General features: G+C 36.6%; 2 protein-coding genes across 3 annotated transcripts; both read right to left on the reverse strand.

Moving 5' to 3' along the window:
* Positions 1-82: 82 nt before the first annotated feature.
* Positions 83-9157, reverse strand: LOC127430891 (zinc finger protein ZFP2-like). 2 transcript variants are annotated; one of them, XM_051681031.1, is made up of 4 exons: positions 8852-9157; positions 8215-8350; positions 6696-7184; positions 83-2528 (listed from the first exon to the last, which is right to left on the reverse strand). In XM_051681031.1, the coding sequence occupies exons 1-4, from the start codon at positions 9029-9031 to the stop codon at positions 1072-1074; spliced, it is 2262 nt and encodes a 753-aa protein (XP_051536991.1). In that variant the 5' UTR covers positions 9032-9157; the 3' UTR covers positions 83-1071. The 2 variants fall into 2 exon arrangements, with proteins under 2 accessions (XP_051536991.1, XP_051536990.1); XM_051681030.1 differs by having other exon boundaries at positions 8215-8353.
* Positions 9158-11687: 2530 nt separating this feature from the next.
* On the reverse strand, positions 11688-12929 carry LOC127430888 (heat shock protein beta-11-like). Its single transcript, XM_051681027.1, has one exon. The coding sequence runs from the start codon at positions 12788-12790 to the stop codon at positions 12158-12160; it is 633 nt and encodes a 210-aa protein (XP_051536987.1). The 5' UTR covers positions 12791-12929; the 3' UTR covers positions 11688-12157.
* Between the last annotated feature and the right edge of the window lie 6277 nt (positions 12930-19206).

The following is a 19206-nucleotide window of genomic DNA, read 5'->3' on the forward strand; positions in this document are numbered from 1 at the left end:
AATAAAACCAACGTTTACTTTAATAATACGTTTAATCTGCCACCTAGTGTTAAATCAAAAAAAGAGAGAAAAAGACAGAGGTTCTTCATGGTGTTTATTGCATTCAAACACAACAATTGTTTCCAGTCTTTGTTTGAAAATACAATTGTTAAAGTGATAGTTCACCCAAAAATGAAAATACTCCCATCATTTACTCACCCTTATGCCTTATCCCAGATGTGGATGACTTTCTTTCTTCTAATGAAAACAAATTAAGATTTTAAGAAGAATATCTCAGCTGAGTAGGTCAATACAATGCACGTGAATAGTGACCAGGCCTTTGAAGCTCCAAAAAGGAGATAAAGTCAGCATAAATGTAATCCATAAGACTCCAGTGGTTTAATCAATGTCTTCTGAAGTGATCCAGTTGGTTTGGGGTGTAAATATATTTTTTTTATCTTTTCCACTGTACATCTTGGCATTGCAGTCTCTAGGCACAATCATGACTTCAAGCTCGATTACACTTACTAGTGCTTGACGCTTGCGCAGAGCGCCATCTAGCGCTATAGGAAGTGTAATCAAGCTTGAAATCATGACCACCAATGAGACTTCTGTCAAGATGAAAAAGGAGTTATATTTTGGTCTGTTCTCTCCCAAAACCAACTGGATCACTTCAGAAGACATTGATTTAACCACTGGAGTTTAATGGATTATTTATGCTGACATTTTGGAGCTTCAAAGGTCTGATCACCAATCACTTGCATTGTATGGACCAACAGAACTGAGATATTCTTCTAAAAATCTTTGTTTGTGTTCTCCTGAAGAAAGTCATACACATCTTAGATGACATGAGGGTAAGTAAATAATAAGAGAATTTTCATTTTTGGGTGAACTAACCCTTCAACACCTTAAAAATGCACAAGCGTACAATCTCATTTCATTTTTCGTCCCCAAGACTCTATAGGTCATTACCAATTAACATTATAATGCTATGCATTTAATTAACTATTTAATAGCCCTGAACATAAGATACATAACATGTTTTACAGTGCATCCTTTGGTTTTGCATAAAGGTAACTGCTACTGAAGAATTTACAAGGTGTATTTACATTTATGTTGTTTCAGGTTTCTCTGGTCCACAAAGTTCTTTCCACAGCTCTCACAACTGAATGATTTCATCCCAGTGTGTACTCTCTGATGGGTCCTCAGATGTACAGCCTGATTGAATGTCTTACCACATACATCGCAACCAAAAGGCCTCTCCCCAGTATGGATTCTCATGTGCATTTGAATACTGCTTGCATACCCAAAGCTCTTTCCACATACGTCACAACTGTAAGGCTTTTCTTTAGTGTGAACCCTTTGGTGCACTGTGAGGGCAGCTTGAGAGTAGAATTTCTTTTGACAATGATCGCAACTGAACTTCTTCAGCAAAGGACTGACTAATCTTTCATGATGCTTCTCTCCTGTATGTACAAGCATGTGTTGATTAAGAGAACTGGGGAAGATGAAAGCCTTATTACAGATCGAACAGACACAATCTCTCCTTCCTATGTGAATAATTCGCTTGTGCCTTTTCATGTAGTCTGAACTGGTAAATCCCTTCCCACAAATATCACAAAGAAACGGTTTGCTTGAAGTGTGTTTGTGCGTGTGAATTTTTAGAGCGTATGCAGTGGTGTACCTCTTCAAACATATAGGACAACCATACAGCTTCACTCCTGTGTGACCTGCTCGGTGTCTGTTGAGATTTCCAGAGGTGGCAAACTTCTTGTCGCAGATGTCGCACGCATACCGTTTTTCCCTCGTATGCACAAGCATATGTGCTTGCAAATGTTTTCGAGCGCTGAATCGCTTGTTGCAGAGGTCACATCCGAACTCGTACGTTTTCTCAATGTGACTCTTCTGGTGATTTTTCAGATATCTCTCACAACTATAAAATGCACCACATATCTCGCAGCAGTATGGCTTCTCTCCAGTGTGCAGCGTTTGGTGATCAAGCATGTTTTGTTTAATTTTGAACTGCTTGTCACATACAGGGCAGCTGTAAAGCTTTTCGAGTGCTCTGCACCTGTGTCTACCGTAAGAGCGCTTGCCAGGAAAAATCTTCTGACAGTTTGGGCAAGTAACTGTCTTCTCTGCCGTGTGCAGACGCTTGTGCTTCTCCAGAGAGGCCTGAAATACGAATGACTTGGAACATATATCACATTTGAATAACTGAGCTCCAGTGTGCATTGCTACATGTCTGATAAGGCAGCTCCTCATGGTAAAACGCTTATCACAGTAGGAACACTTATAATGTTTAACATGAGCCCGAACATGGTTAATGAACTTCCACCTAAGTTCAAAACACTTCCCGCAGGTTTTGCATCGGAACAAGCCATCGTTCGATTGCTTTACTATATTCGTGTTGGAGGTAATGTCAGGCTGAATGTCTGTGTTCTCGATGATGATATTTAAGCCTTGCACAAGTGATTCGTTTACATCCTGACTGGTTTCAAAGTAAGCACAAGATTCATCTTCATTGTCGTAGTTATTTTGGAGCAAGCCTGTTAGGAGAAAAATAGTGTGTTTTCAGAATAAACTAAATTGAAAAGGTACATTTTATATATTATTCTATTCTATTATTATTATTAGTTGTTGTTTTTTAATTGAAATATTGGTAGACGTGTCTTTAAAGGTGCACTCAGAAATTTTTACCACTTTATAAAAAGTTTTACACACAATTTTTTTTTTTTTGAAAAATGTTTGAAGTCATATACACTCACATGAGATGAAGTCATTTCAGTAGCCTAATAAAAGCAGTTTTATTTTAGACTACAAGGATTGGGTCTCCTCATGGGGGCCGCCATGTTGAGATCAAATGACCAGCCGAATACTATTCACTTTACCTGAGTATCCCCTTTATTGGACAAAATCATTCACTGAATAAATGTATCATTGTTGACTGTTAAAGGGATAGTTCACCCAAAAATGAAAATTCTCTTAAGTTTGTTTGAAATCTTTGCAAATTTATAAAAAATAAAAAAATAAAAAAAAGATGTAATGACATGAAAAAAATCACATCTACATAAGTATTCACAGCCTTTGCCATGACACTCAAAATTGAGCTCAGGTGCATCCTGTTTCCACTGATCATCCTTGAGATGTTTCTACAACTTGGAGTCCACCTGTGGTAAATTCAGTTGATTTGACATGATTTGGAAAGGCACACACCTGTCTATATAAGGTCACAGAGTTAACAGTGCATGTCAGAGCACAAACCAAGCCATGAAGTCCAAGGAATTGTCTGTAGACCTCCGAGACAGGATTGTATCGAGGCACAGATCTGGGGAAGGGTACAGAAACATTTCTGCAGCATTGAAGGTCCCAATGAGCACAGTGGCCTCCATCACCCATAAATGGAAGAAGTTTGGAACCACCAGAACTCTTCCTAGAGCTGGCCGCCAGGCCAAACTAAGCGATCGGGGGAGAAGGGCCTTAGTCAGGGAGGTGACCAAGAACCCGATGGTCACTCTGACAGAGCTCCAGTGTTTCTCTGTGGAGAGAGGAGAACCTTCCAGAAGAACAACCATTTCTGCAGCACTCCACCAATCAGGCCTGTATGGTAAAGTGGCCAGATGGAAGCCACTCCTCAGTAAAAGGCACATGACAGCCCGCCTGGAGTTTGCCAAAAGGCACCTGAAGGAATCTCAGACCATGAAAAACAAAGATTGAACTCTTTGGCCTGAATGGCAAGCATCATGTCTGGAGGAAACCAGGCATCGCTCATCACCTGGCCAATACCATCCCTACAGTGAAGCATGGTGGTGGCAGCATCATGCTGTGGGGATGTTTTTCAACGGCAGGAACTGGGAGACTAGTCAGGATCAAGGGAAAGATGAATGCAGCAATGTACAAAGACATCCTTGATGAAAACCTGCTCCAGAGCGCTCTGGACCTCAGACTGTAGCGAAGGTTCATCTTCCAACAGGACAATGACCCTAAGCACACAGCCAAGATAACAGAGTTGCAGCTATGGGACAACTCTGTGAATGTCCTTGAGTGGCCCAGCCAGAGCCCAGACTTGAACCCGATTGAACATCTCTGGAGAGATCTGAAAATGGCTGTACACCGACGCACCAACCTGATGGAGCATGAGAGGTCCTGCAAAGAAGAATGGGAGAAACTGCCCAAAAATATGTGTGCCAAGCTTGTAGCATCATACTCAAAAAGACTTGAGGCTGTAATTGGTGCCAAAGGTGCTTCAACAAAGTATTGAGCAAAGGCTGTGAATACTTATGTACATGTGATTATTTTTTTCTTTTCGTTTTTTATTTTTAATAAATTTGCAAAGATTTCAAACAAACTTCTTTCACATTGTCATTATGGGGTATTGTTTGTAGAATTTTGAGGAAAATAACGAATTTAATCCATTTTGGAATAAGGCTGTAACATAACAAAATGTGGAAAAAGTGAAGCGCTGTGAATACTTTCCGGATGCACTGTAGTTCCTCACAATGGAAGTGAATGGTGGCCAGAACTTTGAAGCTCTAAAAAGGACATAAAAGCAGTATAAAAGTAATCCATATGACTCCAATGGTTAAATCTCTATCTTCAAAAGCGATATGGTAGGTGTGGTTGAGAAATAGATTAATTCAATATTGAGGTAATTTTTTTAACTATAAATTCTCCTCCCTGCCCAGTAGATGGCGATATGTACAAAGAATGAGAATCACCAAAAACGCAAGAAGAATATGAAAGTGAAGATTTATAGCAAAAAAGGACAAAAAAGTGTTTCTCATCCACACTTTTCATATTGCTTCTGAAGATATGGACTGAACCACTGGAGTCATATGGATTACTTTTATGCTGCCTTTATGTGCTTTTGGTGCTTCAAAATGTTGGTACCCATTCACTTGCATTGTATGGACCTAAGGGGCTAAGACATTCTTCTAAAAATCTTCATTGTGTTCTGCAGAAGAAAAAGTCATACAAACTGGGATGGCATAAACAAGGTAAATGATGAGAGAATTTTCATTTTTGGGTGAACTATTCCTTTAATGGCGCATTCTACAATTGTTATTGCTTTTGTGTTATGCTGTATCCACAACTGCAACATCAGGCGCAACATTAACAAAAACATGACTGAGTCCACCTTTAAAGGGATAGTTCACCCAAAAATGAAAATGCAGTCATTGTTTACTCACCCTTTTGTTGTTATAACCCCATATGACTTACTTTCTTCTTAACACAAAGGGAAAAATTGTGAAAAAAAGTGTGTTCAGTGATGTCATACAATGGCATTTTATGGTGAAGACCTCTTCAAGTTTTGAAGGCATACAGTAAGGTTTAGTGAGAACCAAACCGAAATCGAATGTATTTTTAGTGAAAATGCAACAGAATTTTCTGTAGAACAATAGCAACAGAATGCACAGCCGCCGCTCACGAGATGGGCCATCCAGGCGAAAACTCATTTTGTTTCGCTTCAACAGGACCACCAGCACTATTAACAACAGAAAACACAACACAGCTGCACACTAACCAGAAAGCAGAACTTACAAAACATGTCTATAGAGTTTGAAGTCGAAGAAAAGATGCATTTCTATGCCCAGCCTTAATTGTTTAAACTGGAGTACTCTGAATCAAACAAAGAGTTGGAAAAGGCTGATGTAGCCATGCATTCACACTCAGAAGCTACAGTCAGACTTACAGGAGACCAGAGTGTTTTGGAGGTTTGGGATGTTTCTCCAGAGAGAAAGGCAGAGGGCGCTCATATGTGTCCCGTCTTCTCCATGCTGAACCGGTGACAGACCTCAGCCTGAAGAGAGCTGAAACTCAGCTAAACATTCGGTAGGTGTTGGTTTTAGCTGAATAGTGAGATGCTGGCTTCAATATTCTGTTATGAGAAAGATTTTAGACCGGTGCCAGTTCACAGCGGACGGGGCTGCACGGTGCAACACCACAAATAAAAACTCTGATCGACAGAATGTCCTGTTGCTCATCATGGCTGGCTAGGAGAAGAACTCTGATTAACACAGAAAAGACACATTTATCACGTGTTGTTTAGTGTCTGGTTAGGACACGTGTGAATGTGGCTGCCTGCCTTTTGGTTCTTCCATCTCTCTGTTTTCCAAGTACTCTGGTTCAAACAATTAAGGCTGGGCATATAAATGCATCTTTTCTTCGACTTCAAACTCTATAGACATGTTTTGTAAGTTCTGCCCTCTGGTTTGTGTGCAGCTGTGTTGTGTTTTCTGTTGTTAATATTGTTGATGGTCTGGTTGAAGCGAATCAAAATGAATTTTCGATTGAACACCCTATCTCGCTAGGAGGGGCCGTGCATTGTTGCTATTGTGCACTCTAATGAATGCGTACAGAATAGTAACGGTCGGTGAGCATTTTCACTAAATTCACTAATTGTTTACTAAATAATACATACGATTTTGTTACCTTACTGTATGCCTTCAAAACTTGGGTCGCATAGAGTAATTTATTATACTTCTGAATTATCCTTTTGCATAATTTGTAAGCTTGAAGAGGCTGTCACCATAAACTGCCATTGTATGACATCAATGTGCACAATTTTTTTCACAATTTCTCCCTTCGTGTTAAGAAAAAGAAAAAGTCATAATGGGTTCTAACAACACAGGGGTGAGTAAACAATGACTGAATTTTCATTTTTGGGTGAACTATCCCTTTAAGCACTGCATTGTCATCTAATGTATGTGTCTTACTTTGAGTGGTCACTTCAATTGTTTCCATAGATGGATCGACTGAATCACATGTTTCGAGCTGCACAACGAATTCTTCGTGAAGAGTTTCAAACTCAATATTTAAATCCGGAATTGTGTGAAATCTCTGGTGTTTCATTAAGCATTTCATCATTTTGAAAGAATTCCCACATGTTAGACAATTGAAAGGTCTTTCTTTGTGTAAAGCATAGTGAATGTCCAACAAGGCCACATCGTTGAAAGACATTCCACAGGAGTCACAAATTAAAGGCTCCTGCCTCTCTACTGCAGCCACATTTGTGCTTGTAGAAGGTTGGCTTTCACCTGAACACCCCACTAGATTTACTGCCTGTGCAGAGGAAAGCTGTTGGTACTGATTATTTGCTGCAAGTCCAGAGTCAACATCATGATGCTCTGTTTCCACTTCATCACCATTGTTCTTTTCAGGCTCCAAAGGCACACTATCAGGCTCAGATGTGGCTGCTTCACCCTCTGTGAGGAGGATACAACACCAAGACCTCAAATCATTAATACACAAACACACACACACACACACGCACACACACAAACACACAGTTGGGTCCAAATATCTGAGACCACATTGAAAATCTGTGATTCACAATATAGCATGTTCTCAAATGCCTTATTGCTTTTATAAAATTGTAAAAAAAATAAATAAGCTGCACTGAATTTTATTAAGCAAGATATTACTATTTAGGCAGACAAAGTCATAAAAAATAAAAAATCTCATCTGTATGACCAAATATCTATCCTTCAGACTGGCAGGATGCTGGCTGTCAGCATTGTAGGGGCAGATTTCTAGAGCAACCGTTTTAGTCATCTTTTTTTTATTAAAGGAATACTTCACCCAAAAAATGAAAATTCTCTCAACCTCATGCCATCTCATATGTGTATGACTTTTTTCTGCAGAACACAAATGAAAATTTTAGAAGAATATCTCAGCTCTGTAGGTCCATTCAATGCAAGTGAGTGGTGGCCAGAACTTTGAAAATCCAAAAAGCATATAAAGGCACTTTCACTTCCACATTCTTCCTCTTTTGTTTTTGGCGATTCACATTTTTTTTTGGTGCATATCGCCACCTATTTGGCAGGAAGGACAATCTATATGATTACCAATCACTTGAATTGTATGGACCTACAGATCTGAGATATTTTTCTAAAAATGTTTGTTGTGTTCAGCAGAAGAAAGTAAGTCACACACATCCGGGATGATGAGAGAATTTCATTTTTGGATGAACTATTACTTTAATCAATTTCTACGAAGTACACTGCATTGTTGTGGAGCATCCACTAAAATTTGCACCATCTGTACACTCATGGTTATGATGCTGTGACAATAAAGTGATTTTATTTTATTTACCATGACAATAAATGACCATAGTTAAATTTTGAAATCTCTGGAAACATGCCTAGTAATGAATAATTGTTCATCCAGAAAAAGTTAAACTTGTCAAACTCAAGATTTTACATTCAAGTTGGGTGATTAAGCATAAAGATTTACCATTTGACGTGTCTTGTTTTGAGAGCTGCAACTTTGCTGTAGCTTCCAGTATTTGAGCCGTGATGCGATCATAAATCAGCTTTACCATGGTCTCTACTGTTGCTTTACTCAACATCTCCATGAATGCTGAAAACTCCTTCTGAAAATCAAGCAAATTTGATGACTCGTTAATTGCATGCACCTTTTAAAACTTCCTGCATGAAAGTACATGGTTAAACTAGATTTACATTTTCAGCTATCTATTCTATTGTTTCATTATCCTTGTGTTCTGTCCAAACTCTGGCTTTCAGAGTGCATATGATGCTCAAGGGTCTTCAAAGGTTGCACTAATGGTTGTTTGGGAAAAATTAGAATTCAAAGTAATAAATAGGGTCACAGCTTATAACCAAAAAGGAAGGTTGCATAGGCTCAGTATAAATTAGCCTACTAGGCAAGCCAAATAAACAGGTTTTATATATTTCTATCTATTCTATTATGCATTTTCAAATAGATCCATTAGACTCATTATGGTGCAGTTATTTACACTTAATTAAAACGGTATTTACAAGACAAGCAACCCTTCACCAACTTATAACCAGAAGCTTGCTTAAAAAAAAAGTTTTAGAAACTGCAAACATTTTTCTGCTCTAGAACTTACAGTTTTGGCTTGATTCGCCTGCTTGAGTTTGTTTTTGTTGACAGTCCCGCCCTTGTTGCTCTTTAACTCCTCTGATAAGACAGTGGTGAAATCAGAGAGATGTTTGCTCAACTCCGACACCACACTTTCAACTAAAACCCCCATTACGGAGGAGAGCAGCTCATGGATTGCTGCCGTCATGGTCGGGAATGATTAGTCAGCACTTTAAAAGCAATATGTATATTTACTACCTCAAATTATGGCGTAAATGCACGTACAAAAATATCTTAGCTAGCCCGAGCCATTTTCTTGTTTGTGGCGGGTGTGCGAACAAACGGAAGGAAACGTTTTTTTCCACACTGAAATATCGAATGTATTTTGACAAAACAATTCTGCCACCTACAGGATTGGAGTACGTAAGATACTGCGCTCAAGTGGTGAAGTTCACTGTAAACTGTAGAGAAGTGACGAATTTAAGTCAAAAGTCTGTTGTTTTTAGTGAGAAGTTTTAGCTTGCCTTCTGAACTGAAGGTATAAATCAATTTTAGGCCCCAGCACTCTGCGGAAATATAAGATGTTCTGTAGATCAGGGGCATGTTGTGGGAGCAAACCTGAAAAAGGCATTCAACACTGTTAACCATGATACTTTTTTGTCTAAATTAACTGCTTTTAATTTTAGTAATCAAACATCTGAGTGGTTTCCCACTTACCTACAAAAAAGAGAGCAATGTGTGATAATTGAGCTGGAAAAAATCTTGTTTTTTAACAATAAACTAGGAATACCGCAAGGTTCAATTTTAGGTCCACTGCATTTTAGTTTAATTATAAATAATTTGCCAAGTTGCTGTTCGGATATTAAGTGTCAGCTTTATGCTGACGATACCGTTTTTTACACATCAGCTAAAATACCAGCAAAGGCAGCTGAGATTTTTTAAATGCAAACTTGGCTCCAAAATAACCACCTCACTTTGAACGTCAGAAAAACAGTTTCTATGTGTTTCTCTAATAGAAAACAAAAAGGAACAATGAAAATTAAGATACAAAATAAAGAAATAGAAGAGGTAAAAGAGTTCAATTTCTTAGGAATTATTTTAGATTCTCAACTCACATTTGATAGACACGTAAAGAAACCTTCAAAAAAAGATAAAGATTAACTTACATTTTTTCAAATATATTAGACTGCATTTTAAAGTGGGCGGCTCAGCTCTTTATGCATGCAATGATTTTGTCTCATATTTCAAGTGAACAAGTGAATCCACAGTAAATCGTATAATGTCACTTTACAATCAGGCTTTAAAATCGGACAATATACCAAATCATGTGCATCATTGCAATATTAAAAAAATAATAATAATTAAAAATTCTTAGGTTTAATTTTATATATATATATATATATTTATATAAATTTGTCTTACATAAAATTGGTGTATAAATGTATCCACAGTAAAGCCCCACAGGTATTATGTAAATTGCTAAATAGACATGATGATAGTAGAACAACAAGGAGCACAGCGAATAGTAAATGTAGGGTTCACTATCGTAGAACTACTCAGGGGCAAAGGGCCTTTTCTGTGAAGGGTTCCCAACTCTGGAACATACTACCATCTGAAATAAAATCAATAACAAACATAAAATCTTTTATAATATTGGTTAAGCGTTGGTTTAAAAGAAACCAGAGCTGGACTAATTTTTAATTCCCAAAGAATTTAAAGAATCTAATGTTTTATACTACATATGTCACCAGGGTTGGGAGTAACCTTAGTATATATTTAGCCATTTTTTTGTAAATTTTATATATATATATATATATGATTAGTTTATATTGCTTAATTTATGTAGTTTTTAATGAAAAAAACCTATCTTGGGACCGGAGATGCAAATTAGTATGTGCTATAATCTCTATGTACAAGGCATCTTTTTTAGCTTTTGTGCTGAAATCATGTTTTTGTAATGTCCCTATACAAATAAACCAATAAATAAATATTAATTAGCTAAATATTTCTTATATTTTCTTATATTTTTATTTCTTATATATTTCTTATAGGCATAAAACATCATTGTGAAGTTTATATTAATTAGCTAAATATTTCTTCTATTGCTTTTATTGCTCTTCATATATATATATATATATATATATATACATACATACATATATACACATACAGTACTGTGCAAAAGTCTTAGGCACATAAGATATTTCACAAACATTTGTCCTAAAACAGTTATTTATATTTTCAACTTTAGTGTGTCACTAGGAAATATAAATTTTAGACTCCCAAACATTACTTTTGCAAATAGAAAAGATTAGAATAGAAGAACAGGGAGCCCTGCAACAGATGTCATGACCCCTACAGAGCTCCCCTCTGAATATCGTGTCTGTCTGAGATTACATGAAGAAGCAGAAGCATTTGAGATAGCCTAAATAGATAGAAGAACTGTGGTGAATTCTCCATGAAGCTTGGAACATCCTATCTGTCAACAACCAAGAAAAACTGTGTCCAGGTGTACCTAGGAAATTGGTGCTGTTTTGAAGGCAAAGGTGGTCAAACCAAATATTGATTTAGCTTCTTTTTTTTTTTTTTTTAACTAGACTTTGTATGATGTTAACTGATAAATGAAAACTATTCATGAAATTATTATTGAAGAAATCCTTACTATGCAACATTTTTGACAAGTGCTTAAAAGTTTTGCACAGTACTGTATATATATATATATATATATATATATATATATATATATATATATATACACACATAAATATTCCATATTTTAATATAATATAATATAATTCTCACCTAGAAAATTTAATAGAAGTTGTGAAGTTGTGAATTAAGACATTTATGAATTAAAGAAAATATCAGGAGATACAGGTCATTTAATTACATTTTGTGGAAAAATCATGAAGTTATTTTTACAAGTTGTGAATTAAGAAAATTATGAGAAAAATGTAGCGCTAATAAATTATTTAATAATATCTTGTGGAAAAATCATGCGTTACATAATAGTGGTGGTCAGCAAACCAAACTTTGATTTTTAGTGTATTGGATTCACAAAAGACAAGAACATCTCTTGAATTTTGACACAACCTAATATAATATTTAAATACTATCAGAGGAACTGAACTGAAGTATTTGACTTCTGTTCTACTAAATGTTAATACAAGTTAATACAACAAACAAATTGTTAATACAATGCTACAAAATGTAATTGACTTCAAAAATGAATAAAGGTAGAGACAAGTCAGTCTCTTTTAAATTAGAACAGTATATCAGTTTTCCATAGAGTCATTTGTTCCGTTGTTGCTGACAGTGTTCACAGAGAATAAACTCAGTTATTTGTAGACTCTGCTTCAGCTGCTTGGCCCTCAAGCTGTGGACTCTGAGGAACAGGACTTTGTGGAGTGGAATTCTTCACAGCAGGAGTGTACGTAATGGGAATCACTCTCTCATTGCCTGTAGATGTAGCTTCTTTAGGTGCTTGTATTTGCAGCTGGCCATTACGTAAAGCACAGGTCACCGCCTCAGGACTGACACCTTCAGGAAGGTCAAACTCTTGCCTGAATTCTTGGCATTTGTACGAGTATGATCCTTTCCCATCTTCTTGCTTCTTCTCTGTTTTGCCGCTCACGCGCAACTTCCTGCCCACTTGTTTGACAGACAGCTCCTCTGGAGAGAAATCCTTTGTGTCTAATGTTAATGCATATTGGTTTCCTTCCTTTCCGAGTTGGAATGAGATGGGTTTGAAAGTTGTCATGGGTGAAACGTGGTCAATTTCATCAAAAATCCTTTGATGCAGGCGTTCCATGAACTCCAGGTTGTGCCTCATCTCCTGCATGTGCCTCATCATTTCTTGTTCAATCTGAAAGAAAAGAGGTCTCGTCTCGGGCCAGAGACTGCGCACTGGCCAGTGGAAGTCCATGAATGGGCTGAGATGAGGCTGAAATGTGCTTGGGCAAAGCATTTTCAATGGATGTTCGGTGCTGTGTTGAGCTGGTCAACTCTTCTAAGCTTCTGTACCAGTAAACAAGCCACGGTGCTTTTATACGCTGCCACAGAACGTTCCAGTAACATTCTTCTATTAGCACTGCAGTGTGTGTCAGCCAGTGGAGGGCTGCTATGACTGAGCAGTTGCAATCATGTTCCAAAACAAGTCGGTTGTATTTTTGTGATCCATCTGTTAAATTCCAGAGAAGTACATCATTGTTCTATTTACAGTGACCACTCAAGCTGTCTAATGGGTCTGCATAACTTTCTATAAACAGAAGAGGTTAATGCAAGAGGATAATACAACCTTCTGCATTCATACTTTTTTGGCTTAGAAGTTATCACTCTTTGAAAACAATACAAATAATATCCAAAATGATAACAAATAAAATAATGGAATTATAAATAAAATAGTGGTAATCAGTACAATGGTTACTGAAATAAATAGTTCAATGACACATACCATATTTTCTTTCTGTGTCAGAGCTTATATCATATTTATCTGTCATGTTTAAATTTAACTTATTCCAACATGCTTTCTAATTCAACAGGATTCTGAAACTGACACCTTGTTGGCAGTGCCTCTAGCATCATCACTTCCTGAAATAGATTCAAATGGAAGGAACAAGTTTAACTCAAGTGGAAACAAATATCAAAAATGTTTGGACTTTCTTAACATTTAATCTAGAAAAACAAACAAAAGGTACTGTTTGGTGGAGACTGATGCCTTACTTAAGATGTATAATAGAAATAAACTAAAAATACCGAACTGGGCAGGGTGGCGGCATTTGAAAAGATGTCATATAAGCAGCTTGGGGGATTGGACGCATATGTTAAGAAATGAGACAGGTATTTGTCCTTTCTGGAAGGCTCTTAGTGTGGAATACGTGGAGAGACAAAATTGTGGTAGTAATTGTGGATTTTGTTCTTTGAAAATGTAATTTGTAACGTATTCTGTTAGATTACTCAAGGTCAATAATGTATTGTAAATACATTGGATTACTTCTTCAGCACTGAAGATTTTTTCTCTTGTTCTGCCAGTACAGTAAGACAAAATACACATGTTAAAAATACATTCTCTAAAAAACCTAAATATCTTATGCAGTGTTGTTTCTAAAACAAGATCAATCAAATTGATCTTGTTTTAAGGATTTTTTGATATTTTTACAGGAAAACAATACAAAAATTATTACCAATACGATTTTTACCCTAATATCAAAGGTCTTATTAGAAAAAAAACATTGCCTGAAATGTTTCTCATGATATTAAAAGTCTTTTGATCTGAAGGCTTATGCTTAAATGTTTGAAATTAGTTTTGTAGACAAAAATATAATTGTGCCAACATATTAATTTATTTCATTACAAAACAAAAATTTTATAAAAAAAAAAAAAAAAAAAAAAGAGTTTTTGAAATGGATGAGTAGGACCGAATAATTAAGAAAAGCAGCCACTAAGTGCCCAGCATAGATTTCTGCAAAGTCTAGGCGAAGTGTGGCCACTTTGAAGATGCAAAAATATAACACAGTTTTGATTTATTTTGGATTTTGTTTAGTCACAACATAATTCCCATAGTTCCATTTATGTTATTCCATAGTTTTGATGACTTCACTATTATTCTAAAATGTGGAAAATTAAGTAAAATAAAATAAAATAAAATAAAGGATGAATGAATAAGTGACCCTAAACTTTTGAACGGTAGTGTATATACATATGTGTGTGTGTGTGTGTGTGTGTGTGTGTGTGTGTGTGTGTGTGTACATTGTGTAATTTTAGACTTTGACCACAGGGATGTTTGTTGAGAGACAGGGTGTTGTTGGGGAGGGGGAGGGGGAAATAATGGGAAATAAATGGGAATTAAAGTTGATTCTTGTTTATTCTGTTTTTGTATATACACAAGAATCAATAAAAAGTGTTAATAACAAGAAATAAACTAAAATTAACAGTGACATATCTTGTCACACTTGTCAGTGTTTTTTAATGAGCCCTACCTACCGATTAACAGAGTTTACATGGTGGCTTTGGAAATGAAAATTGAAACTGAAATATAAATGATAAAATAAAAGATAAAAATAAAATTAAAGGAATGAATCAGCTCTCCTCACTTACTCACCCACACTCCATCCACGATATGAATGACTGCTGAACACAAACATATATTTTTAGAAGAATATTTCAGCTCTGTTGGTCCTTTCAAAGCAAATAGATGGTGGCCAGAACTCTGAAGGTCCATGAAGGATATAAAGGCAGCATAAAAGTAATCCATAAGACTCCAGTTGTGAAATCCATGTCTTCAGGAGTGGTATGTTAGATGTGAGTGAGAAACAGATCAATGTTTAAGTCAAATTTTATACTATAAATCTCCACTTTCACTTTCTCTTTCACATTCTTTTTGTGTTTTTGGTGATTTGCATTCTTTGTGCATTTCACCATCTTCTGAGCAGGGAGGAGAATTCATAGTAAAAAAGGACTTAAATATTGATCTGTTTCTCACCCACACCAATTACACTATATCGCTTCTGAAGAAAAATATTAAACAACTGGAGTCTTAAGGATTAATTTTACTTTTAGCCTTTATGTGCTTTTTGGAGCTTGGTACTAATTCCTTTGCATTGTTATTACCTACAGAGATTAAATATTTACACATACCTTCTCACAACGAAATTCCACAGGCGAAATACAGTCATCTCAATGGAAATCCGCACGATCGTGAATTCCGCATGATGGACTTCCAGTGGCGAAGAATTTCTTTGCACTGATTTCGAGTTCAAGTGTGGTGAACTTTGATAGGCGAAATTACTGCATTGACAAGTAGGAAGTTGCTTGGTTTGGCAGTGACCTCTGTGTGGTGGTGCATCATAAATAGCTACACTGAAAATTCACAATGGACAAGGATATAATTTTAGCTGAATTTTTTTTTAAACTTAAGTCTCACAGAGTTTAAAGTGCAGCATTAAAAAAGGCTGCTTGACAATTATATTTTTGCTAGATTCACACATGCCCTACATCCGCCCACACCACGTGGAATTTCACCATAAGAAGGGCGCCTTTAAAATCTTCATTCTGCAGAAGACAGAAAGTCATACACATCTGGGATGGCATGAGGGTGAGAAAATCATTTTTGGGTGAACTATACCTTTAAAACTGAACTTTGTGTTTTAATTTGAATTCTGTCACTATTATTGTGTTAACATTAAGAAATTGCTTTGAAAAATATAATTTGCCATTTATGCCTCAAGATTGTATTGAAAATGGAATGTCAAATCATCAGTTTCATTTTACTTTTTAATGTGAGTGACAATGCATAGTCAAAGTGAATTTTATTTTATAATAAATTCATAATTTTATTGTTACTTATGACCAGTCACAGCACCAACTGTATACGTTCCCTTTAATATTCATAGATTTAAACAAAAATGTTGATGTTTGGGTTAAAAAAAAAGTTTATGGCAACGATTTCATTTGTCAACTACCCCAACACAAGTAGGTACTGGCGTGTGAGTCTCTCCAGACTCCAGTCGTTGGAGACTCTTCGACTCCATTCCAATCTAAAATTTCGCCTAGAGTTCCAACAGAGCCTGGGCCGGCCAGCTCACTCAATCCACTGCTTGTTGCATCTGATTGCCACTCCGTGATAAAGTTGAAGTTTTTCTGTAACTGCTGGTCAGTTTATCCTACCCAAATCCAAACACTAAAGTTAGTGGGGTGGGAGAAGCTTACTTTAGTCTAGATGGCTTCCATGCCGATGGAAAAACAAATCGCACATATTTTCTTGCTTGATTCACTTCAATAACAATTAAAAGGCATATTACTCCTGCTATTATAACAGCACACTTTTAGTACTGTTCAAATTAGAGACATTGCATAACTTTACCTTAAAATGACTGGTAACTATGTCATTCCCTTGTTGCTGCTCATTTCCACAAGAAAATAACAAGAAAAAGGCTGGGTCGGAAATCATTTCATTGTCATATAGAAACTAGACAAATTGAGAGAATCCACTTCCCCAACCACTGTCCCTTGCATTGATGTTATACTACACAAACTTCCAGTAGCGGATCCTGGCATAGGCGATATAGACAGGCGCCTAGGACAGTAACGCTCTCAGGGGCAGCACGACAGGGTACCTGTCTCGCCTAGGGCACCATGTAAGCCAGAACTGCCACTGCAAACTTCCGAAAGTTTTAAAATCTGTCACAACCTCTCTCTCTTTTGCAGGGCCATAGCTAGTGGGGTGAAAGGTGGTAACGATTCTAGGGGCCCACAGGTCCAGGGGGCCTCACAACAAATTCGAAACTTTATTATTTTAGAAGGAAAGGGGCCCTGACCAATATACAGTCAGGAGGCCAGAATACCTTGCTACAGCCCTGCTCTTTTGCACGTACATTATCTCTCACTCAAACGCACATGATGAATGAGGTGGTGTCCCACCAACCAACAGGTGTTTGTAGAGGATGTGATTGGTTCTTAAGAATGGCAATTCATTATTTTGAGCCAACCACAATGTCCTGTTCGTAAAGTTATGGAGTCAAACAAAAGAATTGATTCCAGTATCAGAGTCGACTCTTCAGTATCAGACTCTTATGGAGTCGACTCCCCATCACTAATTGACTTCCTCTCCTGTCTCTGAAGATGTCCGTACAAACATGGTTCCTCTTGTACAAGTCTCCCCACTTATCAAGGTATATTTAGTATTAATCGACAATGTTCCTTGCACCATAACTCTTGTCACACGTGTATTTTCTATTCAGATACTTTACACTTTGTTAGTTTACGTTGGTGACCTATCCTAAGTGAATAGTGCTAAATGTGTAGCCTAGCTTAGCTTAGCCTGGTTGGCATTGGTCAGTGCCAATAGAGCTAATCATGTTAGCCAGCTAGCTGTCTATCCATAGCAATGCAATGTCAGTGCTAATGCTAACTGTGAGTAAAGTGTACGATGTGTTTCCATGCATTAAAAAAAAAGGAAATGAACGCTTCAAGTATATTGTTTGTGACTAAACAGATTGTTATTTGCATGTTATTGTCCAAGAGTCTGAATGTAACTCATTTAGTTAACAAGGTATCTGTGGTCATTCTAGTGTTTTCGCACTGAAACTGTATTTCCTTTTTTATGTTTATCGACTTTGTTGGTCGTATTATTTAGTAAAGAAAGTGGGTTGTCCTTAGCAAGTTCGTCAACAAGCTAGCATGGACATGAAATCTTCTTTCTCATATTTCAGACAGTGGGCTGGTCAGCCTTACTAATTGGTTTAATCTATGGGAAACAGAGATATGGTAAGTGCTGTGTAGGTGACTTATTAGAAATAGACTGGCATTCAAAAATCTGAGACCATTAGTGATCAGCACATCAATCCGTGTTAAACGTGTACTTTTAGAATTAACATGTTTATCCATGTTATGGTTAGAGAATGTTCCAAAGAGCATCATGTGTGCTTCACTGTGCTTCAATCTGACTTTTGTGTATAGAGGCCAGTGTCACTAAATTGCATATTTGAATAATAGCATAGAAATTGTACAGAACTGTAAGTGGGTCGGTGACGTGATGCCATTTGTTTGTCCAGATCTATTAAATAATTCAAAAATACATGAAACACAAAAGTTACTAGAATACACCTCTTCTTGATGAGCATATTTTCAATTTCTGAGTTTAAAGTCATTTTGGTATTTTTTCTGGGGCTTAAAGTAAAAAATGTCATGTGTCTCATTAAAAGCTAAAATTCTTGAAAAAAGAAATTTTGGCATGAGTAGAGCAAAATAATCTTCTATTAATATTTCTTTTAAAAAATATCAGTGAATCAATTGTTTTAAAAAACAGGTGGCCATTTTATTGTTTATGTTGGCAAAAACCATAAAACTGATTACTCCACATGGCATTTTAAAGTCATCTTTTTTTCCTTTGTAGAAAATGCTATAAAGGTTTTTCAAAAAGTTATGAAACCAAACTAGACACAATGATTACATTTCTAAGAACTTGACACAAGTGTTTTAAACTAGATTTTTAACATCTTGAACAACCTTATTTGTCAATGACCCAAGTATTTCTCATTCATTTTATTCCATACTCCTCCTTTGTGATAATTGTCACTTTGGTCTCAGACTTTTGTACACCATAGTACAGTATGCTTGTTGACATTTTGATACAGGCTTTTACTTTAAGTTCCACAGGGTATCGGGGTGCCTTGTTTTCAGCCTCAATAAAGTTGTGCTTTTACTGTATTTTTCAATCAAACTGCTTATCAGATTATCTGAAACCCATTGCTGCTGAAGAAAGGAGGATTGAGAAAGAGAAGAAACTCGGAGAAGAGCAAGAGCTGATTTGCTGAAGGTTTGTAACCCCCTCTATCACATTTTATGTATTAAAACATTATTTGTGTGTTATGTTATACAAATTAT

This window comes from Myxocyprinus asiaticus, chromosome 40 (genome assembly GCF_019703515.2).
Source record: "Myxocyprinus asiaticus isolate MX2 ecotype Aquarium Trade chromosome 40, UBuf_Myxa_2, whole genome shotgun sequence".
Lineage (NCBI taxonomy): Eukaryota > Metazoa > Chordata > Actinopteri > Cypriniformes > Catostomidae > Myxocyprinus > Myxocyprinus asiaticus.